Source organism: Ursus maritimus, unplaced genomic scaffold (assembly GCF_017311325.1).
Source record: "Ursus maritimus isolate PB19 unplaced genomic scaffold, ASM1731132v1 scaffold_2, whole genome shotgun sequence".
Lineage (NCBI taxonomy): Eukaryota > Metazoa > Chordata > Mammalia > Carnivora > Ursidae > Ursus > Ursus maritimus.
Genome location: NW_024424452.1, coordinates 96,356,381 through 96,380,785, shown reverse-complemented (window position 1 = coordinate 96,380,785; position 24,405 = coordinate 96,356,381). Strand labels below are relative to the sequence as shown.

General features: G+C 39.9%; 2 protein-coding genes across 3 annotated transcripts in view; both read left to right on the top strand.

The window, feature by feature from the left end:
* The window catches only part of LOC103657661 (complement receptor type 2), a 38,841-nt gene extending 31,909 nt beyond the window's left edge, over positions 1 to 6,932 (top strand). For both annotated transcript variants that reach the window (XM_040636392.1, XM_040636393.1), the window contains 2 exons: positions 3,448 to 3,556; positions 6,372 to 6,932. In XM_040636392.1, the coding sequence (XP_040492326.1) occupies positions 3,448 to 3,541 (94 nt within the window). In that variant the 3' untranslated portion in view covers positions 3,542 to 3,556; positions 6,372 to 6,932. The remainder of the gene's footprint in view (positions 1 to 3,447; positions 3,557 to 6,371) is intronic.
* Positions 6,933 to 11,079: 4,147 nt separating this feature from the next.
* The window catches only part of LOC103672539 (complement receptor type 1-like), a 68,413-nt gene continuing 55,087 nt past the window's right edge, over positions 11,080 to 24,405 (top strand). Inside the window, exons 1-3 of the mRNA XM_040634509.1 lie at positions 11,080 to 11,325; positions 20,421 to 20,600; positions 21,236 to 21,335. Of these exons, the coding sequence (XP_040490443.1) occupies positions 11,208 to 11,325; positions 20,421 to 20,600; positions 21,236 to 21,335 (398 nt within the window). The 5' untranslated portion in view covers positions 11,080 to 11,207. The remainder of the gene's footprint in view (positions 11,326 to 20,420; positions 20,601 to 21,235; positions 21,336 to 24,405) is intronic.

The window sequence follows — 24,405 nt, the reverse complement described above, 5'->3', positions numbered from 1 at the left end:
TTTTTTTTTTTATAATAATATTTTTTTATTATATTATGTTAGTCACCATACAGTACATCCCTGGTTTTTGATGTAAAGTTCGATGATTCATTAGTTGCGTATAACACCCAGTGCACCATGCAATACGTGCCCTCCTTACTACCCATCACCAGCCTATCCCATTCCCCCACCCCCTTCCCTCTGAAGCCCTCAGTTTGTTTCTCAGAGTCCATAGTCTCTCATGCTTCATTCCCCCTTCTGATTACCCCCCCTTTCTTTATCCCTTTCTTCTCCTACCGATCTTCCTACTTCTTATGTTCCATAAATGAGTGAAACCATATGATAATTGCCTTTCTGTGCTTGACTTATTTCACTTAGCATTACCTCCTCCAGTGCCATCCATGTTGCAGCAAATGTTGAGAATTCATTCTTTCTGATAGCTAAGTAATATTCCATTGTATATATGGACCATATCTTCTTAATCCAGTCATCTGTGGAAGGGCATCTCGGCTCCTTCCACGATTTAGCTATTGTGGACAATGCTGCTATGAACATTGGGGTGCATATGGCCCTTCTCTTCACTACGTCTGTATCTTTGGGGTAAATACCCAGTAGTGTAATTGCTGGATCATAGGGTAGCTCAATTTTTAACTTTTTGAGGGACCTCCACACTGTTTTCCAGAGTGGCTGTACCAACTTGCATTCCCACCAACAATGTAGGAGGGATCCCCTTTCTCCACATCCTCTCCAACATTTGTTGTTTCTTGCCTTGTCGATTTTTGCCATTCTAACTGGTGTAAGGTGGTATCTCAGTGTGGTTTTGCTTAGGTTCTTGAATCTCTGTACGTGCTAGTGTTAGGATTATCGGGTGATGCTTTACCAAGTCTCGGGTAACTCCCAGTGGGAGGAGATCAAGTCATGTCACCCCAGACATGTCACCCATAAACGCCAGCAAAATTACTTTAACATGCCAAGTCACCTGGATCGTGCCATCAGTGCCATCTGGTAGATTGTTTACAGTTGTAAAACGCCTGGTGTAGACATTAGACACGAAGGGGTTACATCAAAACTATGTAATGATGGCACCTGTGAACCTGAGAGTTTGTTCTAAGCCCGTCAGACCTGGGCACCACAGGTCACAGGTACCATCATGGTTGTGTCAAATTACTTGTGTAGTTCTTATAATACAAGGGTCTTAGAAGAGTCTACAATTGTGATATACTTTAGACTGTGGTGTTGACCAGGAGACGTACCACAAAACCCTTGTTTTGCGAATGACTTCAGGAAAAAAGGGTGTTCTATGACCAGATAAGATTGGGAAGTACTACATGCTATATTTTTCTCATGAAGACTCACAGTGAACAAGAACATAAAGTCTTACAATAAAGAAGACTGTTTAATTTTATTTTTATTTTTTTTTATTTATTCATTTGACAGAGATAGAGACAGCCAGCGAGAGAGGGAACACAAGCAGGGGGAGTAGGAGAGGAAGAAGCAGGCTCCCAGCGGAGGAGCCTGATGTGGGTCTCGATCCCAGAACGCCGGGATCACGCCCTGAGCCAAAGGCAGACGCTTAACGACTGAGCCACCCAGGCGCCCCTAATTTTATTTTTAAACCAAGAGTTCCCCTAACTATTGTACCACAGAACTCTTTTTCTCCTTTAATACTTTCCTGTCCCATGGAACTAATGTTTCATTTAGCAGTCACTGGGGAATCTAGAAAGATGGGCAGGAGCTAGTTCATCAAAAGCCTTGCATGCCATGACAAGGAGTTGGGGTTTATCCTGTAGGATCTTAAGCAAGGTAATAATATGTTCAGATAGGCATTTTCAACAGGAGGGACAAGACTGGGTCTTCAACCAAAGCAGCAGTGGTGGGGATTGAGAGGTATCTTCACTATTAAGAAGAGAGGATTTCCAGGACTTAGTGACTTGCCAAATGCGGGGAGAAGGGGCAAGAAGAATGACTCATGTGGAATGGATCCAGTGGTTCACCAAAAGAGGGGAGGGGCGTTTTGTGGAGAAAGATGAGTTCAGTTCTGCCCTATTACTTTGGGGGACCCACAATGTAGGACTCAAGAGAGGGGCCTGGACTAAGGTAGGCGACATTTAACTAACATTGGAAGCCTTGGGACCCAGAAGAACGAAAAAGGTAAGAATAAGGATGAGAACAGGTCTCAGAAGGACAGTAATGCTTAAAAGGGAGGAGCGGAAGGAACAGTTGGAGGTAGGAGGAGAATTAGGAAGGAGGAGTTTCACAGAATTCAAGAGAAAAGGGCTTAAGGAAAAGAAAATAGGGATGTCATTTACATGGCTTTCCTCACAGGAAGTCAGAAGATAATTTTAGCTGAGTTATTAGAAATTTAAATAAATAGGAAATGTGGTCTCTATCTCTTTCCTTCACGGTACTAAGTTTGTTATCAGAGGATTACACATGTAGGAAAATTGACAAACTTTAGGAATGCCTATAAGCTCAAATAATTTGATGGTCCTGGCAGATTATTAAGTTTATGAATATGATTATATCAAATACTATATTTAAGCGTCTTCATTGATACAAACCTAACATGTATGTTAAGCTACATTCCTAAGCTTTACTCACTTGTTTTATCTCCAATTTGTAACTGACTTCAATTTATTTTCTGATAGTTGATACGGACATTTGAGCTGCCTTAAACACTTTCTGTAAATGAGATGAATAATTGATCACTTAGAAATTTTGTCTAAGTAACAAAATATTTTTAAAAGCCACCCAAATATTTGCGAGACACCACTCTTAACATACACCATTTATAATGTACCTATAAGCCGACCTCTTATATATGGTATTAAGTGACCTGCTCTAAGTACCCTTACCAGAAATCTTTCTTCATCAGTAATTTTGTAATACCTTATTTCAGAGTTCTACATGATAGTGTAATTGCATTTTATTGTCTTTTGCCAATTTTGGCTAAGTCATTTTAGAAGCACAGTAAAGCATATGGGCTTTCAAGGAGTAAAGTTAAAATTGTCCTCTTAAAAATTATTTCAAGCTTTTAGTGCTATAAGGCTCTGTAAGGACTCTGAATTTAACATCAAATATAAAGATTTCCCTTTAAGTTAGATTGGAAGACGATGTCCCAAAAGAGGTAAATTTGTGGCCATATCCTAAAATAAAAGCTTCTTTTTGATTTATTTTTCAAACTCAGGGTCATGGTTATAAGTCATTGAAGGTCTTGGATCTGAGGTAAAGCTACCTAGTATCAACTTCTGACTTGGACACTTGGCATCCTAGTCCATTATTTTTATGGGCCCTTCCAAATAATAGGGGTTATAGTGATTATCTCATATAATACTTAGGACAACAAAATGAATCATTCATGAAAGGTATTTATCATGTGATGGGAATTATGGAAAACAACAACTGTGACATGTTTGTAGTAATCATGGCCAATGAGTAAAGAGTTTACTTTTTTCTTCTTCCATTTAGCAATTATTATACAAATCAAATCCCTAAAGAAGGAGATCTTCATTTAGAAACACGGGAAGTATATTCTGTTGATCCATACAACCCAGCAAGCTAATCAGAAGACAAACTGGTATCTAATGAAGTTGAAATATTTTTATTCATTTCTATGTCAACATGTCCTCAATTTCTATTTACCAATTTTCACAGTGCTAAATATGTATGATTCTATTGCACATGTCTTTAGTAATCATGCACCGAAATTGCTAACTTATCTGCTTCATATTGCCAATTAATGCCCCTGGTTTTTTTTTAAATTCATTTGTCCATTCGACAAATACTAAATACATATAATAATTAAGAATAAAATAAAAAAGGTGATAAGTATTTTGAAGAGAAATCAAGCAGGAAAAGGAGCTAGAGCAGGATAGTTGGAAGAGAAGTCCTCACTAAGAAAATGGCATTTGAGCAAAGACTAGAAGGAAGGAAGGAGCTAGCCTTCCTGGTGGTGGAAGAACATTCCAGAAAGAAAGAACAGCGGGTGCAGAGACCATAAGGTGGCGTGTGCCTGCTGTGCTGGAGGCACAGCAAGGAGAACAATGTGGCCTAGTATGGACTGACCAAGGGAGAGAGAGGTCAGGTTGAAGTCAGAGAGGTAAGGGGAGGAGGGTGGGAGGTTCATCATATAGAGTATGCTAGGTCATTGTAATGAGCTTGGTGTGTATTCTGAGATGGAAACCAATGGAGGGTTTTAGGCAGAGAAGAGAATGATCACCTTAACTACTGTGTGAAGAATTGAGTGTAGGAAGCCAGAGGTGGAAGCTGGGGAGCCAATGAGGACTTAATCACAATCATCTAGGTAAGAAGCTGTGAGTGGCTACCAGCAGGCTGGCGAGAAGAGGTCAGCTGCTGCATGTATTTTTAAGATAGTGAAAAGAGGGTTTTGCTGACAGTTTGTAAGGCAGGAAGCAGTGATGATGGCAGGGTTTTTCAGCCTGCTGACCAGAAGGATGAAATTATCATTAATTAGAATGACTGACAATGTGAAAAGGCAGGATTAGGGAGAAAAACCAGGAGTTTCACTTTGGAGATGTTAGAAATGAGATATGTAATAAGCATCCAAGGAGAAGTATCAAGAAGGCAGCTGGGTGTACAAGTCTATTTCAGGAAATAGGTCCAGGCTTAAGACCTGATGTTACATACATCAGCATATGGATGCATGTAACACTGAGATCAACTAAGATGAGCAAGGCGATGAGAAGGGCTAGGGAAAAGGTCCATGTGCCAGGTCTTGGGTCCTTCCATGTCAGGAGCCATGGAGTATGAGAGGGAACCAACCAAGGGGTAAAGACACAGCCTCTGATACAGGGAAAACGCCCAAGAGCCTGGTGTGGTAGAAATCATGTGAAGGAAGAAGTTTAAGGAGGAGGGAGTGATCAACTCTGTCAAATGTTGCTGATGGAACAAGAGCAGTACTGAATACTGACCACTGTGTGCAGCGGCACAGAATTCGTTGGTGAACTTGACAAGAACCATTTTGGTGAAGAGGAAAGAGGCAAACTCCTGATTGAAGTCAGGTTAAAAGAGAATGAAAGGAGATAAATTGGAGATCTCAACTATAGACACCTCTTTCAAGGAGGTTTTCTACAAAGAGGCACAGATAGAGGGAACAGATGGCAAGACTAAGAAATAAGATCAAAAGAACTATTCATTAAGAATGGGGAAACAACAGCCAGGCCGCCATTTCCAATTGCTGATGGGAATGATCTAGCAGGAGAGGGAAAACGATGACAGGAACGAAAAAGAAGAATCGCTGGAGCAACATGTGGGTAAGCAAGAAGGGAGGGGATCAAATGCTCCAGCTGGGGGGCAGAGCTTAGATCGGAATGTGGCCTCCTTAACAGGAGAGAAGACAGAAGATGCGGGTGTAGACAATGGCAGGTGGGGAGCCATGATGGCAAATGCATGCGTGGAAGTTCTCTTCTGACCATTCTGTTTACTCAGTGGCTAGAAAGCAAAACAGTCACCTGAGAGGAAAATTGGGAAAGGAGACGATAGGGATTTAAGGAGAAAGGTGAAGGCACTAAAGAGTCACCATGGGGGTTGAAGACTGAATGGTGAGGAGTATAGAAAACTTGACAGGCAACATGAAGGGTCCCTCTGAGGTCCCCAGAAGGAGTGGGGGTGAGCACCTGGAGGTCTGCCATGCCCAGGAATTGTGCTGAGCATCTCTCCTGCCTTACCTCAGTTAGGCCTCGCTACCACGGTGAAAGGTATTAACCTGAGGTGAACATACAACATCCAAGATGAGAAAACCAAACCTAACCTATTGGCCACAGTCACAGAATCAGTAATAGGCAAAAGTTTGAATTCAAACTCAAATCTGCCTTTACACTGCTTTCTCCTGCATAGTCTATAAAATATAAAGATACCACCTCTGCCCTCCTGGAGCTCATTTTAGTACCGAAAAAATAGACATAGACCTGTCATAGTGTAAGAATAAGTACCACAAACAAGATACAGAAAAACTGCTGTGATAGCTGAGAAAGAAAAGATCACCTGGTGCTGGGGAGTCATGGAAAAGCGAAAGGAACAGGGGAGACCAGGCCAGAGTGATGTCTAAACCCAAACCACTGGGGGTCTGAAGTAAGGTTAATACATAAATATTTGTTGAATGAATGCATGAATAAGAATGCAACGCTTGCTTCGATTTCTCCCTCATTTATTTTTCTTCATATTCATCAATAGAAACTTTATTATTGCCTTCAGATCATGTTATCTGAAGAAAGGGGCCTCTTAATAGAACAATATCTTCTAAGAGTCTCAACGCTCTATGGGTTACGGACTTAGAGTTGGTACACAGAGAACATGAACATTCTCGTTATTTAAATTTTGAGTTGCACCCCTGCTCTTCATGCTACTTCCTGAACAGACATTCTCTATTTCAGTGTGCCTTCTTGTCTGGATCCAGCTGAACATCGGTTGGGAAGAAACCATTTTAATCTCAGCAAGTCTATGTGTATTGTCTCAACACCAGTGAGATGACTTCATAAGCTATAAAATCCCATATGCACTTTTTCTCAAGCAGAACAAGGAAAGTTTGCTTGATAATAAAAATGGGAGCCCAGTTTCACCGCCACATGCTTTCAAGAACTTTCTGAAGCCTCACCTTCGATGTGCCTAGCACCAGGCTATAGCCATAAACACATAACTCCGAAAGTATCACCACTTTAAGGAAGGCACTAGAAAGAGCTGTCCTCCTATCTCAACTCTTCTTTTGCAATCAGCATACTTACTGTTATCATATACTTCTGGTCATAGTGTGGTTTTAATTATTTAAGTGAAGTAGAGAGCATTTCATGTGGTTTTGATAGGCATACTTTTGTTGATAAGTCTAATTTTATTTTAATTGTAGCATTTCGCTCTCATATGGTTAAACATTTCACTTTTATTTCCACTTGGTTTGAGGTTTTTTTTTTTTTTCACAATATATACTTTGTCTTTCCCTAATCAGTNNNNTCATTACTTACAATTTGCACAATTTTTTTTTTTTTCATCATGGGAGTCAAGTTTTAATTGTATGGTTTTGGTGTACAAATTCAGGCTTTGAATATTTCCTTGGCAGTTCTATCAGAGCTTTGGTTCCTTTAAAAATGTGTATAGTAGTCACTCAAATAAATTTTATCTTTTAACAAAAACACTCGCCTTTATATGATTTTTTTCTCCTAGAGTCAATGAACTCTTAGGGGTTTTACTCTTATGTTATTTTAATTCCATTTAGTTAGGGTTGTTAGAGTTCCTGATTTAACATTTATGCATTCTGGATCTCACCACTTTGTTGTTTTAGCCAATTCTCAACCCACAAACTCATCCTCAAGCTTTTCTATTTGTCCAGCCAACACCTTTCCCCAGCTCTCTCCCAGCACCCTTGAAATCTAGCTGCCAATTTTCCTTGTTCTAGCATTTATACTATTGAGAAAATAAAATCTTGCTCACTGACTACCACAAATTTCTCTCACCATCTTCTCCTAGACTACTCTGTTTGGCATTTTTGAGTTTTTAAATATATACAGAACATAAAATTTACCATCTGAACCATTTTTAAGTGTCCAGTTCAGAAGTGTTAGGTATATTCACATTGTCCAACAGATTTCCAGAACTTTTTCATCTTACAAAGTTGAAATGCTATATCCATTAAACAGTAACTCTACATTCCCCTCTCCCTCCAACCCCCAGCCAACAACCACCATTCTACTTTCTGTTTCTCCGAACTGCTTTAGACACCTCATATATGTGGAATCATACAGTGTTTGTCCTGTGACAGGTTTATATCACTTAGCATAATGTCCCCAAGGTTCCTCCATGTTGTAGCATGTGGAAGGATTTCCTTCCTTTTTCAGGATGAATAATACGTCACTGCATGTATAGACCATATTTAGTTCATTCACCTGCCAATGGTCATGTGGCTTGTTTGTACTTTGTGGCTGTTGTGTTTACTGCTGCTATGAATAATGGTGTGCAAATAGCTCTTCAAGACATTGGATACATACCCAGAAGTGGGATGCTGTTCAGTATCTTTTATTCATTTTTAATCAGTGCTGTTTTTATTCCCCTAAATTAATCTGGTTGTTCACCTCAAGCCATCTACTCCATCCTACTTTCATCTCTATTCTCCTTCCTTCTCTTAGCAGATGATGAAAACATCACAGGGTAACTTATTTATCCTCCTCTCCCTTCCCCCCATCACCTCACCCAAATACCCAGCTCCAGCCTGTATAGTTCCCTTAGCTCACTGAGCTTCTGTGAGCCCGGGGACTGTGACAGGGGTAATAGCAGCAAAGGTCACTGTGAGCCAGGAACTAGACTACCAAGGAATGATGGGAGAAAGCAAATGTCAGGAGATCAATGCAAAAAGAAGTAGTAATGAGTGTGTGTTCTGATAGCATGTGATGTGGGGCTGGGGAGTTGGACCCTCCGTTCCCTTTTCCTCAGCCTACTATGCTCTGGCTTCTCCTTCCACTGCTCTGTGAAGAATAACTTAAAAGGACGATATCAGATCCTTGAGAGATTGTTATTGGACAAATTAAAGAGATGTGATAAAAGATATGATCAAAGTAAATATTTCTTGCAATAGCCTTGAGAGGGAGCCTCATGAAAAGTGCTGGAAAATGAGAAATGCACCTGGCCTTTGGAGCACTGCCCTTTCTCCACTAGTGAGGATAGGAGCTGAGACTTGAGTATGAGGGGAATGAAGAAAATGAAGTAAAACCGTATTCTAGCATGTTTGTGTGAGCTGAGGCTATACGTGCTGAGGGGTAGCGGTTTGCTGGGCTGTGGTCTCCGTTAGTGAAACTGCACTGAGGAGAGGAAGAGTAGTTTCCCACCTCGGGCATCTTTCCCCACCATGAATCGCAGCTATGCGTGGAGGAGAAAAGGGCTTACACATTTACCGAAATACCTGCTATGATACCTTCTCACCACCCCCCCACAGCACGTGACATTTGCAATTCTCTGCTCTCCACATGACATATTCCAACTCTTGCTTTATACACAACTGACTCTTGTTTTAACTAATTTTTAAATCTGGGGTCAATAAATAAATAAATCTGGGGTCCTTAGGGGCCACAGACCTCCAAAGGTTCATGGCTAGAACTAAATTTCAGCAGAACCCATTTCCTTTGTAATCCTAGGTGCTCTATTTTAAGCATTAAAAAATTAATTCTGAGACGGGGTCCATAGGCTTGACCAAAGAAGTAAAGGGGTCCACCACACACAAAAATATTAAAACCATGAACCACAACCAAATGTTTCCATCCTGATCTTATCATCTATTCTCCATGTTCTCACTTAACAGTACCATCAGTTCTTGAGATTTTGACTCTCTTCTACCCATTTCCTTTTCAAAGGGCCTATTGTTTGACATTTCTGGAAGTCCAGTTTCATAATCAAACTATATTCCCAATCTTTTCCTAGAACATTCCCATGCCTCCTTAGCTCTCATTAAAACTCCATCTGCTTTGTGCTCAAGTCTTGCTCCATTGTCTCAACTTACTTACTGTTATCATATACTTCTGGTCATAGTGTGGTTTTAATTATTTAAGTGAAGTAGAGAGCATTTCATGTGGTTTTGATAGGCATACTTTTTTTGATAAGTCTAATTTTATTTTAATTGTAGCATTTGACACTCTCCCTTGCTCAAGCTACCCTTTCTCTCTCATATGTTTCCTATTGTAACAAGTTACCTTGTAGCCAAAAATGACTCAGATTTATTCTTTTATAAGCCTGGAGGTCACAAGTCCAAAATGAGTCTTAACAGGGCTAAAACCGAGGTATTGGCAGGACTGGTTCATTCTGAAAGCTCCAGGGGAGAATCTGTCCCTTGCCTCTCCCAGCCTCTAGAGGTGGCTGTCATTCCTTGGCTCACAGCAGCAAGTCCCCAGTCTTGCCTTCAGTTCCTACCTTCTCCCACTCTGATCTGCTGCCTCCCTCCATAAGGCCCCCTGTGATTACACTGCTCACCCAGATAATCCAGGATCATCTCCCATCTCAAAATCCTTAATTTAATCACATCTGCACAACCCCTCTTGCCACGGAAGATAACCTAGTCACTGGTCTGGGAATTAGGATGTGGATATCTTCGGGGGGGGGGCAGTATTCAGCCTGCCACACACCCCCATTTCTCTCATCCTTGAATGCTTAACCCTCTGCTCCAAATTTATCCCCCATATTTTTTTATTTCAATAAATAATACCATCATTCATTTTGAATCCTGAGGCTCCCTACTGCTTCCTTTCTTTTCCTCTCCGCTAACTTTAAGGAAGCAACCAAAATCCACTGCATGAATAAGTTTTGTTCATTCTGTCTCCGATTTCTTTTTTATAATATTTTTTTATTATATTATGTTAGTCACAATACAGTACATCCCTAGTTTTTGATGCAATGTTCCATGATTAATTACTTGCGTATAACACCCAGTGCACCATGCAATACGTGCCCTCCTTAATACCCATCACCAGCCTATCCCATTCCCCCACCCCCCTCCCCTCTGAAGCCCTCAGTTTGTTTCCCAGAGTCCATAGTCTCTCATGGTTTATTCCCCCTTCCGATTTCTTAATTGTTCACTTAATCTCCAGTCAAGACCACCGTCAAATCTTATCTGCATGATGGCAAAAGCTCCTTGCTGGTCAGCCCCATTCACTGTTGCCTTATTCCAATGCAGTTTCCCGGTAGTATAGACAACTATTTTAAAAATGCAAATCTGATTAAGTCAGCCTGTTTAAAATTTTTTTCAATGGCTTGGTATATCTCAATTCAACATAAAGGAATTGGTTCTTCATATTTCCTGTACACTGCACATATTGCCCAAAATTGTGGCTTTAACACAGAGAGCAGGCATTCCGTTCGCTGGCCTACCCACGCGGATTCTTGCAAAGGGGAAAAGTCATGCAGGGGGCGTTTGAAAGCTGAGCTGGAAGATTCCACCTCCTTTATCCGGAGCCGCCCATCCTCCGGGCAGACATCAAGGAGCCGAAGTATCAAGTTTTGCTCCTGTAGATGGGTCCCTGAGGTGGTCGGTGGGGGCTAGATTCATTGGAAACAATGCAAATTAGGAGTAAACAAGACCTCGCCCATTAAAGGGAAGCTGCGGTCAAAGGCTTCCGTCCCGGCCTCCCCGCCGCGCTCCCCATACTCTGGGTGCAGAGTGCGTTGTCTCTCACCTCTTGGCCTCGCTCCCTGCTCTTTCCTTCGAGGTCCCTCCTGCTTACTCGAGGCGCCTGGGGAGGATGGGAGCGTCTTCTCGGAGGAGCCGGCAAGCTCTCGGGCCGCCGGCGCCGCCTCTCTCCTGCTGGGGAGGAGCCCTCCTGGCGGTTCTGGTGCTGATCGCGCTGCAGGACGCCTGGGGTGAGACGCGGGGCTGGGCTCTCGGGTCCCCAGGGTGGCGCGACAAGACAGCTGGGCTCCGGGAGCCCCGCTTGTGCCGGGACCCTGGTGGCCTCTGCGTGAGCATGGAGTTGCCTTCTGCCGGGGGCTTGAGCGGTGCCAGCGCCGGGAGCGCGCAGGAGCTCGGCAGGTGCCACTGGAAATCAGGGGCTTTCGTGCGTTAACAAAGACCGGCAGAGCGGAGGGTAGTGCTGATCCCGGCGAAGGAGAGTGGTGGGAAATGCGACTCACTCGGGTTCTAATCTTAGTGAGTTCTTAAGAGTGAGGAAAGTTACTACACCTGTCCGAGTCCGTCTCCTCTTCTGTGCGGTGGAAACACGGATCTACATCGGGGTGGTGTTCCTTGAATGGCATAAAGCGCGCCAGGGTCTAACACAGAGCCTGTCACTTAATCGAGTTCTATCCCCCAGCCATTACTGCTGCCCTTCGTTCACCAGGGTGTTTGGACAAGCAGTCCTGTGGGTGCAATTCGCACCTTAAACTGCCCTGCAGCCGACTGCATTCACCGCACTCACACCCCAAACCACCACGACACTCGCTGAGAGCCCTCATTAACACAAATCGCATGGTGGCACTTGGGGTTAGAAGGGCGAGGGAAGCTCCGGGAGCCCTCGCTGCAAAGCATTGCAGATAGAGGGGAAATGTAGAAGTGTTTACACAGTGTGGCGTTTTAGTCATGTGGTTAGTACAAAATAAAGCCTGTATAACTATTTGGAAATTTTGTGGTGGCATCTTCCCTTCCTTCCTTCCTTTTAAATAGGTAAACATCTTCGTTTAGAATCCTTCTCTTATTTTTGGCCTTCTAAGAAGTCTTCTTAGTTGCTTGGTCTCATTGGCAACATCGTAGTTGAAATGGCTTAGTCTGGTTTTTGTCCAGCCTCTGCTTGACAACTGATTTTGTTCTCTGCTCTTACTAGACATTACGCATTCACTATTTGATTGTGCCTTCTCTTCTAAGAGAGGAAGAAACAAGGCAAAACCAAGTTTCCACAAAAGTTGTTATTAGGGACGCCTGGCTGGCTTTGTCGGTTAACCGTCTGCCTTCAGCTCAGGTCATGATCCCAGAGTCCTGGGATCAAATCCTGCATCCAGTTTCTTGCTCAGCGGGGAGCCTGCTTCTCCCTCTGCCTGCCACTTTCCCTGCTTGCTCAGTCTCTCTCTCTATCGTTTTCTCTCTCTGACAAGTAAATAAATAAAATCTTTTTAAAAAGTTGTTATTAATATTTTCTCTCCTTAGACATAGTAAAGTAACCTGTCAGGTGAAGAAACGTGATAAAACTTGAAGTTTTATTTTCAGAAGAGAGACATGCAGAGTAAATGAAGCAATCTGTTGTCAAAGTTTAGAAATGTTTGTGGACCTTTTGAGTATCTGGTCCTTTTCTTGTTGGGATGTTAATTGATATATATATATATATATATATATATATATATATATATGATTACCTTAGTAATATAAGGTTATCATAATAACTTAAAAATGTGAAACAGCTAAACCGTCTAGTAATTGACTTGCCAATGGAATGTAGACGCAGAAAGTGCTGACAGAATGCTGACCGTGTGCACAGCGCTTTGGACTTGATGAGAAAGCTGTGTCTTCAGGGTGCATGCATGTAGAAGTTGGGTTGTGGGGTTTTGTGAAATCTCCTGAATTGGGAGGCCAGGGTTCCGGTTTTTTTTCAGCCTCTGCTACTTGGTAGCTATGGGCCTGGGGCCCAGCGAGTCAATAACTTCCTTGAGTTTCAGGATCCGTGTATATAAAATGAACGTAATTGACATCCAGCAATCTGAGAGGATTACTGTGAAAAGCAAATGAGGTAGTGTATGTGACAGTGTTTCGAAACCTGAAAATCCCCATGCAGATCTGTGAAACCATGAGTAGGAGGTTCCCTCAAGAGAGTCTCAGGGCCACTGCATGACTGAAAGGGGACCATCTCAGCTTCAGTGATCAGAGAAGGCTGAGTGGGAAGGAGCATGGATTTAGCAACACTTAAGGAGTGAATCCAGAAATGACTGGGCAGGCAGATTCACAGGGATAGTTACTTTACATACAAATTGGCCTATTAAGCTTTCCTAGGACGGTGTAGAACATAGGGCAGCCTCTGGCGCCCTCACCTGGTCCTTGGGTGAGATCGCACTCTGTTGGCCTACTGTATGAAGATGCGAGGTAGAAAGGAGGGAAAGGCCAGTGTCTTTCTGTGATTTGCCACCTATTTCGGTTCACATATGCTCAGATGAGCAGATTTATGGTTTATTTACCTAGTTTTATCTAATCTAACTTTTATGATTGGGCAAGTAACTTCAAAAATTTCTGCATAGAAACAGAATGAAGATAATTCTGATAAGGCCAACTTAAGCAAACAAGAGAGCAGCATAGCTGACAATACCTTCCACACACACAGGCACACACGAATCCAGGCTCTTTGTCAGAGACATGAAGAAGAAACATTGTCAGTCTAATCACAAGTGACCGAAAGTTGACAAAAACAAAAAATTCAGGAAGTATCAAGACTAGGTGAAATGATAGCTTTACATCCGCCGTTGTGAACAGAGAAACTCATTAGGACTATTTTGTCCTTGTAGATGTTAATTAATAATTATATAAAATCATCAGGATTAGCAAAGCATTAAAAATGTTTATTTAATCTGTATCATATTTTTAAAATTTCTATTTATATATATATTACATGTTTATAAATACAAAATTATTAAATACAGATATTTAAATGTATTTAATATTTTACTATGCATAATACATTATATGTAATATAATATAGTTATATTTCTGTTACATAACAATGTTATACGTATACATTATGTTATATTTATTAGATAACATGACATATTACAAATTTTGGTTATATAATTAACATATAATTATATTATATATTATATAATAGCTTTATTAAGCTATATAATATGAGTATAATTTAATACATAGTATTAAGTTGGTATAGTTTATGTGGTTTATAATTTATAATATACATTAATCTGTAAAATATAATATAATATGTACTGTCATATAATAAATTAATGTTATATATAAGATACCAAATTATATATTACAGTACATAATATTATAGATTAAGTTAGATTATATCATATACCAATATAATATATTGTATACTAATATAATAACTATATAAAGATTTTTAGACATTAAATATCATTATATAAAAGTTTTGAAACCGCATGCTCTTTTTTCAACTGATAGAGGTGTTTGAATAAAACTGGTGGGGATGTGATGGAAACATTTTCTATCTTGATTGTGGTAATGGTTTCATGGTGCACACGTATGTCAAGTTCATCCAATTGTATACTTGAAGTATTTTTCAACTATTGTATCTAATAGATCATAAAGCTATGCAGAGGTGTTTCTTTATATAAACTATGGTAGGTCTTGAGTTTATGGAGTTCACATTAATATATTTCTTATAATTTGAGGAATTGGGAAAGAAGGAGGAATAGGAAACCAGATCTTTTCATAAAGAGTAGAACACTACATCAAAAACTAAGGCTATACTGTATGGTGACTAACATAACATAATAAAAAATTATTTAAAATTAAAAAAAAAGAGTAGGACATGCAGACTGGAGAGCAGAGGGTACTCTGGGTTGACAGTTTATGTTTGACCAAGGACATGGAAGTAATAATAAGTAAATTGTGGTTCTATCACAGAACAAACCCATCTGCCTTGAATGGAGAGTTTGAATCGGGAGTATTTCCAAGTGGACTGTGTCACCCAAGACAAAAACCACAATGTGATGACGATATACACCCACCAGAATAGCTAAAATGTTAAAAATTGACCATACCAAGGGTCAGCAACAAGGTGAAGTACCTGGAGTCACTGCTCCTTGGTAAAATGATACAACCACTTTGGAAAGCAGTTTGGCAGTTTCTTAAAAAGCTACACACACAAATGTGCCATATGACTAGGCATTTTACTCCCAGGTATTGACTCAAGAGAAATGAAGGCATCTGACCACACAGAGACTTGGGCAAGGATTTTCACAGTGGCTTTATTTGTACTAGCCAACAACTGGAGACAATCCAAATCCAAAGGACATTCAACAGTCAAGTAGGCAAACTCGATCAAGGGGTATTTGTACTACTGGATATCACCCAGCAAAAACAGAAATAGTTTTTATATATGCAACAACCTGGATGAATCTCAAAATAATGATCTGTGTAAGAGCCAGACCAAAGAAGGGGAAAAGTACAAACAAAGTGAGCTGGTTTATAGGAAATTCTAGAAAGTCAACTCAATCTGCAGTAAGAGGAAGCAGGTCAGAGATCGCCTAGAGAAGGGGGTAGAGAGACAGAGGGTTGATAAAGCGGAATGAGGACACTGGTGGGGATGTGATGGAAACATTTTCTATCTTGATTGTGGTAATGGTTTCATGGTGCACACGTATGTCAAGTTCATCCAATTGTATACTTGAAGTATTTTTGAACTATTGTATTTAATAGATCATAAAGCTATGCAGATGTGTTTCTTTATATAAACTACGGTAGGTCTTGAGTTTATGGAGTTCACATTAATATATTTCTTATAATTTGAGGAATTGGGAAAGGAGGAGGAATAGGAAACCAGATCATGCTTTCTTTTTTATTTTTTTATTGTTATGTTAGTCACCATACAGTACATCCTTGGTTTTTGATGTAGTGTTCCATGATTCATTGTTTGTGTCCAGTGCTCCATGCAATATGTGCCCTCCTTAATACCCATCACCAGCCTATCCCAATCCGCTACCCCCTCCCCTCGGAAGCCCTCAGTTTGTTTCCCAGAGTCCATAGTCTCTTGTGGTTCATTCCCCCTTTTGTTTACCCCCCCCTTCATTCTTCCCTTCCTTCTCCTACCAATCTCCCTGCTATTTCTTATGTTCCATAAATGAGTGAAACCATACGATAATTGTCTTTCTGTGCTTGACTTATTTCACTTAGCATAATCTCCTCCAGTCCTGTCCATGTTGCTGCAAATGTTGGGTAATCGTTCTCTCTGATGGCTGAGTAATATTCCATTGTATTTATGGGCCACATCTTCTTTATCCATTCATCTGTTGAAGGGCATCTTGGCTCCTTCCACGATTTAGCTATTGTGGCCAATGCTGCTATGAACATTGGGGTGTATATGGCCCTTCTCTTCACTACGTCTGTATCTTTGGGGTAAATACCCAGTAGTGCAATGGCTGGATCCTAGGGTAGCTCTATTTTTAACTTTTTAAAGGACCTCCACACTGTTTTCCAAAGTGGCTGTACCAACTTGTATTCCCACCAACGGTGTAAGAGAGTTCCCCTTTCTCCACATCCTCTCCAACATTTATTGTTTCTTGCCTTGTCAATTTTTGCCATTCTAACTGGCATAAGGTGGTATCTCAATGTGGTTTTGATTTGTATTTCCCTGATGGCTAATGATTTTCAACATTTTTTCATGTGTCTCTGAGCCATTTGTATGTCTTCATTGGAAAAGTGTCTGTTCATATCTTCTGGCATTTTTTATTTGATTATTTGTTTCTCGTGTATTGAGTTTGAGAAGTTTTTTATAGATCTTGGATACCAGTCTTTTATCTCTAGTGTCATTTGCAAATATCTTCTCCCATTCCGTGGGCTGCCACTTATTTCACAAATCAATCAGTGTGATAGATCACATCAACAAGAAAAGAGTCCAGAACCATATGATCCTCTCAATTGATGCAGAAAAAGCATTTGACAAAATACAGCATCCTTTTCTGATTAAAATACTTCAGAATGTAGGGATAGAGGGTACATTCTTCAATTTCATAAAAACCATCTATGAAAAGCCTACAGTAAATATCATTCTCAATGGAGAAAAGCTGAAAGCCTTTCCCTTAAGATCAGGAACACGACAAGGATGCCCACTCTCGCTATTATTATCCAACATATGACTAGAAGTCCTTGCAACAGCAATCAGATAACAAAAAGGGATAAAATGTATTTAAATGGGCAAAGAAGAAGTCAAACTGTCTCTCTCCACAGATGACATGATACTCTATATGGAAAACCTCAAAAGAGTCCATCCCCAAATTACTAGAACTTATAGAACAATTCAGTAATGTGGTGGGATACAAAATCAATGCTCAGAAATTAGTTGCATGTCTATACATGAACAATAAGACTGAAGAAAGAGAAATTAGGGAATCGATTCTATTTACAGTAGCACCAAAAATCATACGATATCTCTGAATTCACTTAACCAGAGACGTAAAGGATCTATATTCTAGAAACTACAGATCACTCTTGAAAGACACTGAAGAAGACACAAAAAGATGGAAAAACATTCCATGCTCATGCATCAGAAGAATAAACATAGTTAAAATGTCTATGCTACTCAGAGCAATCTACATTTTCAATGCCATCCCGATCTAAATACCAATGACATTTTTCAAAGAGCTGGAGCAAACAGCCCTTAAATTTATGTGGAACCAGAAAAGGCCCCGAATCACCAAGGAAATGCTGAAAAGGAAAAACAAAGCCGGGGGCATCACAATGCTGGATTTCAAGCTGTTCTACAAAGCTGTGATCACCAAAACATCATGGTACTGGCACAAAAACAGACACATAGACCAATGGAACAAAATAGAGAATCCAGAAATGGACCCTCGGCTCTATGGGCAACTAATCTTTGACAAAGCAGGAAAAAACATCCAGTGGAAAAAAGACAGTCTTTTCAATAAATGGTGCTGGGAAAATTGGACAGCTATATGCAAAAGAATGAAACTTGACCACTCTCTCACACCATACACAAAGATAAACTCCAACTGGATGAAAGACCTCGATGTGAGACAGGAATCCATCAAAATCATAGAGGAGAACATAGGCTGTAACCTCTTTGACATCGGCCACAGCAATTTCTTTCATGACACATCTCCAAAAGCAAGAGAAACAAAAGAAAAAATGAACTTGTGGGACTTCATCAAGAAAAAAGCTTCTGCACAGCAAAAGAAACAGTCAAAAAAAAACCCTAAGAGGCAGATCAAGCTTTCTGTAGTGAAGGCTCCCATGTTCCTTTCTATTCTGGCTAGTATCCCAATGTACAATTTTTACTTCTCCCTCACAGTTAGTAAGGAGAAGACACTAGGTTCAAGTCCGGTCTCTGTGAGTCCAGTTTCTAACACTATACATTGTTACCTCTTGTATTAGTTTCTTATTGCCGCTCTAACAAATTACCACAAACTTTATGGCTTACAACAACAGAAATTTATTCTCTTATGGTTCTGGAGCTCAAATTCTCAAGTGGGTCTATAGGACTGTGTTTCTTCTGGAGGCTCCAAGGAGATCAGGTTTCCTGGCTCTTTTCTTTTCCAGAGGCTGCCCGCATACTTTGGCTCATGGCCACCTTTCTCTACCTTCAAAGCCAACACCAGCAGCATCTTTAAATGTCCTTCTTCTGTCTTTGATCCTTTGCCTCCCTCTTTTAAGGACCTTTGTGATTGCACTTATGGCCACCCAGCTAATCCAGGATAATCTTCCCATCATGAGATTCTTAATGTAATCACATCTGCAAAGCCCTGGTGCCATATTAGGTCACATTCACAGGCTCTAAGGATGAGGGCATGGATGTCTTTGGGAGCTCGTTGTTTAGGCAACCACACATTTCTCCAGATTTTCAAAATCCTAGCTGAGCCTGCTGAGGGAATCTATTACCATTAGGGTCCAGCTTAGTAGCAAATGGCTGTAGCCCAGCAAACAGCTGGCGGTGTGTACGTTGAATATGACTAATGGGAATGTAAAATATATGTAGAATTTAAAAACATAATCGTGATAGAACAGAAGACAGGAAGGAGGTAAATGGAGTTAGCATTATCTATAGTTCTTGCATTTCAGGGAAATGATAATTGTCCAAGGCACGTTAACATGGTAAGGACGCATGATATCTTTAAAGGAGCTGTAAAAGAATGTGTAATAAATAATCTAATGAGAAGAAATAACAATAGGGACTCCTGGGTGGCTCAGTCAGTTGAGCATCTGACTCTTGATTTTGGGTCACGTCATGAACTCAGGTCACGCTCAGCAGGGAGTCTGCTTGAGATTCTCTCACTCCCTCTCCCACTGCCCCTCCCCCTGATCACTCTTTCTCTCTCTCTCTCTTTAAATTAATAAAATCTTCTTTAAAAAAGGAAATAAGAGTAAATTAATAAATACAATTCAGAATCAAAATGAGGCAAAATACAAGAGAATAGAGAACATAGGAAATGGACAAAAATCAAATAGTAAGATGATAGATCTAACCTAAATACATCAACAGATCTATTAAATACAAATAGACAAACCCACTTTACAGACAAAGATTAGCAGAGTGCTGCATTTCCCAAAATGTGGGCTGATGTGCCCTGGGAGCCTCCAGGACCGCACAGGAGACCTATGCACTATTTTTAATTTTGGGGGGAAACAGCGGAACTTGGTATCTCTCAGATACTGTGCAACTCTAGCTACCTGTAGCTCCTGGATATGTTAGATGGAAGAGAGTTCGTTTCTTTTTTCCCCCCGCACATTCCTCCTGATGACAACAAATCTCGGCAAAACTGGGTTTTTAACAGTGGCTGTGATTAAGTATCAAATGAACGTTATTGTAGAAGAAGAAATGAGGTAGTGGTTTACAGTTGAACTCTAAGGTTTGAGAAGTTGAGCAGTGCTCAACATAGTTATTAAGAATTGTGGACAGGGTCGCCTGGGTGGCTCAGTTGGTTAAGTGGCTGACTTTGCCTCAGGTCATGATTTCGAGGTCTTGGAATCAAGCCCCGCATTGGGCTCTGCACTCAGTGGGGAGTCGGCTTGAGATTCTTTCTCTCTCTCTGCCCGTCCTCCCTCTCATGTGCACTCTTTCTCTCTCTCTCTCTCTCTCTCAAAATAAATAAATAAAGCTGAAAAATGAAATAAGAAGCTCATTTCTAAGATCACTGCTGAGAGAAGCAATCATTTTAACATTATTAAGGTGCTCTTTTCTTTGATCACATCTATGAAGCATATTGGGAAAGAGGAAGTAGAGTAGAAGTTTCTCCGTTCACTGGGATGTCACTGTGGTCTTGGCCTCCAGGTAAATGCAAAGCCCCGGAACAGCTTCCCTTTGCCAAGCCTGCAAATCCGACTGACGAGTATGAGTTTCCCATTGGGACATCTTTGAAGTATGAGTGCCGCCCTGGTTACCAGAAGAGAGTGTTCTCTATCACCTGCCTACCGAACTCAGTCTGGTCAAGCGCTGAAAACATCTGTAAACGTAAGTACCTCTGGACTGAGAACTCCTCTGTGTCAATCAAACATCCATAAGAGCTGATTCAATTCTTCAGATTTTGGAACTAAGACACATGACTCGTTAAAGTTGCCTCAAGTAGAGCACATGGGAGAGTTTCTCTGTCTGTCACATCTGCCTACCCCTCACTTGCTGGCATCTTCATCGCAAGTTCATTTCATGAGAAATGACCATCACAAGGCACGATGCAGGGAAAATCTCCATTCAGTAGGGGTTTCCCATTGTCACCACTGGAACTAGGTCAGGAATGACTCAGAAAAAGAAAGAAAAGCATAGGTGGGGGGAGAATTCCAGACATTGAGATCTTTGATTTACACTGGCTGAATGACAAAGTAACCACCTTGGTAATAAGGGAAGTTTACATTTTTCTGGGAGGCACAATGCAGGCATGAGATCAATCAGGAGGGAAGGTCTTTTGTGAACTTGGAGCTTAGTAGGTGGCTGACCCTGAGGCTGTCTTGTAAGTTTCTTCCAGGTGGCAAAATCTGTAGAGCAACAAATGATTTTCAGTAAGTTCCAGCCAGGTTGAGACCTTATGTCCTTACTGAGAGGACATCGGAGAGTTCTATACCCAATCCCCAAATTCTGCTTCTCTCCCCTAGGTAAGTCATGTGGCACTCCTGCAGAACCCTTAAATGGCAAAATGATCGTAAACGGAGACACCCAGTTTGGATCCACTGTTCATTACGCCTGTAATGAAGGGTGAGTTGGCCACAGCATCATTGGGGATGACAGTTCCAGAACTGTAGCACCAATCTCTAAACAAGAGTCTTAGAAAGTCTACCTGTCCATTTAAAACACAGCAGTATCATTTGTAAGCCGAGGTGGTGGCTTGAATCCAGGTATTTAATTACATTTGAAATGACTAAACAAAGATTTGAAAAATAGGGAAAACCTGTATCCATGCTAGAAACTTAGGGGTGGGCAGGAAAGATGCCTATTGCACACCAGATTAGTGCACCTAAAACCCAGAGAAGCAGTCATGAAATGGGAAGGAACTGGTCTCTAAAGAAGCCAATGGAACAAACATGAGTGGATCCATGCATATATTCTTCCCCCAAAGCAACAAGAGCTGGAGATGGTGGACTCAGAAGTGGGGAAGAATGAATTGTTTAGGATGATGGAGCCAATGTGATGGACAGGCAAATCTTGATTGTTATAGCCCCTCTCCAGAAATGTACCCAGTGCAGAAATTTGCTGTGGGCATATTCTTGGTTTAAAGAAAGAACTAGGGAGACTGCTTTACCTTATACCTTAACTTCTGCGTTGTTTTCATTATTTCTAGCTTACTTAAAAGCCATATAAAATAAGTGATCATTAAAATGGGTGATAACAATACAGTGAACTTCAGTGTATACTCTATTCAATGTAAGAAACATTGCTAGTACCTTAGAAACCTCCTAGGTGCCTTTCCCAATTCCCATTCCTCCACCTCCAGAATCTCTCTGGAAATCACCATCCTGAATTCTGTGTCACTCACTCCCTTGCATTTGTTTTCCATTTTCTCCCATACATAGGCCTACTCAGTTTAGATTTAGCTTTACATATTTTGAGCTTTATATAAATGACATGATGTTAAATGCACTTCTCTGCAACTTGCTTTTCTACTGAATATTTTGTTTCTGACAATTATACATGTGGTTCTGTAATTCATTTCCTTGAATGGATATGCCACAATTTATTTCTTCTTGGTTCTTATATTTGGATTATTTCTCATTTGTTTTTTTATTTTGTTTTGTTTTGCCTATCATAAGCATTCCCACAATAAGTATACATGTCTCCTAGCGCCCGTGTGAAAAAGTTGTCTAGGATAGTGGTTGTCATACTTATTTTGTTATGATCCACAACTAAGAAATAAATTCTCAGAATTAAATTCTGAGGTTAATCACTACCTTTATCTCCCTCCATGCAATACATGGATGTCGGAAAATTGTAACAAATTTGAATTTGCAAATATATCCAATAGTACATTGAATTGATGTAATCACATTTATTTACGAATTTGTGTAATAAATACAGGAAGCTAGAAGTTAAGGAAAAAATTTAAAGGGCTACCATTTTAGTCAAATGACTCCATCTTGACCGAAAAAATGGAGAACACAAATTCTTATAAATCGGAATGGATGTAACCCAGTAGGATAAAGTTTTTAAGTATCATTTCCAACTGAACAAACAAATATAGAAAAATTAGTCCATGTAGGAGAAGGACAACTGCTGTCATTGTTATGTGTATATCTCTTTATACAAAAGGCTGTAAAATTGACACTAAGTCCTTGTCATCCAAAGTATGGCTCACAGACCAGCAAGGTCAGGTACCAGTGAGGACAGACCGCACTGAAGGTCCTTTATAGATCGGGGTGGTACTCCCCTGATGCCATTTGCAGATGGAGAATACAGGTGATCCTGTTTAAAGGCTGAGAGGTTCACATTAAAAGAGTCAGTCTTCCCACCTGAACGGTAGATAAGTAGTGCCTTGGGACCTGCCTGCCCCTTGGGTCTTCCTGGATTAGCAAAGCATTACAAAATGTTTATTATTATCTGTATCATATTTTTAAATTCATTAATATTCTACCATCATATATATATATGTAGATTAATAATTTATAAATACAAAATTATTAATACATACAAATTGAAATGATATTTAATATTTTACTATGCATAATACATATATGTAATATAATTAGATTATATTTCTGTTAGTATAACGGAATGTTATATATACATTATGCTTATATTTACTTACATAACATGACATATTACAATTTGGTTATATAATTAACATCATAATTCATTATTATATATTTATATAATAGCTTTGTATATATATAGTTCTTATTAAGTATAGTATTGGTATTAATCTGAATATATAATTTATATATAATAAGTTCAGTTATAATGTCCTTAAATTAAGTATATTATGATTAGTTAGTTTATATATGTATATAATAATTCTACTAATATAATCTCATATAAAATTTAACATGTAATATATATATAAAGTTTTAACGCATCCTTTAAATGATTATTGATAAACGTGAGTACTGGAAAATTTTACTTATTTAATGTTCTATTATCACTATCACAGTTATCCTACTAGAATATTGAATATTATTCATATTCAGATCATTATGAATGATATAATATATGATATACAAATTATAAATAAGATAAGATTAGAGTCTGCATATAGATATCTCATATTTTGAGATATTGTGAACTAGATATATGAATAGTAAAAGATATTTTCATAGTAGTAGAAACTAATCAATAACTAAAAGCTATATCGCATGCCTTTGCTTCAACATAACGATTTAATAAAATTCGATCTTTAAATTAATAAAAAGAGTAGGACATGGTAATGAGAGCAGAGTTCTGGTTGACAGTTTATGTTTGACCAAGGACAGAAGTAATAATAAAGTAAATTGATGTTCTATCACAGAACAAAACTCATCTGCCTTGAATGGAGAGTTTGAATCGAGAATCCATGGTAGACTGTGTCACCCAAGACAAAACCACAATGTGAGACAATATACACCCACCAGAATAGCTAAAATGTTAAAATTGACCATACAAGGGTCAGCAACAAGGTGAAGTACCCTGGAGTCACTGCTCTGGTAAAATGATACAACCATCTTGGAAAGCAGTTTGAGCAGTTTCTTAAAAGCTTACACACACAAACGTGCCATATGACTAGGCATTTTACTCCCAGGTATTGACTCAAGAGAAATGAAGGCATCTGACCACACACAGAGACTCTTGGGCAAGGATT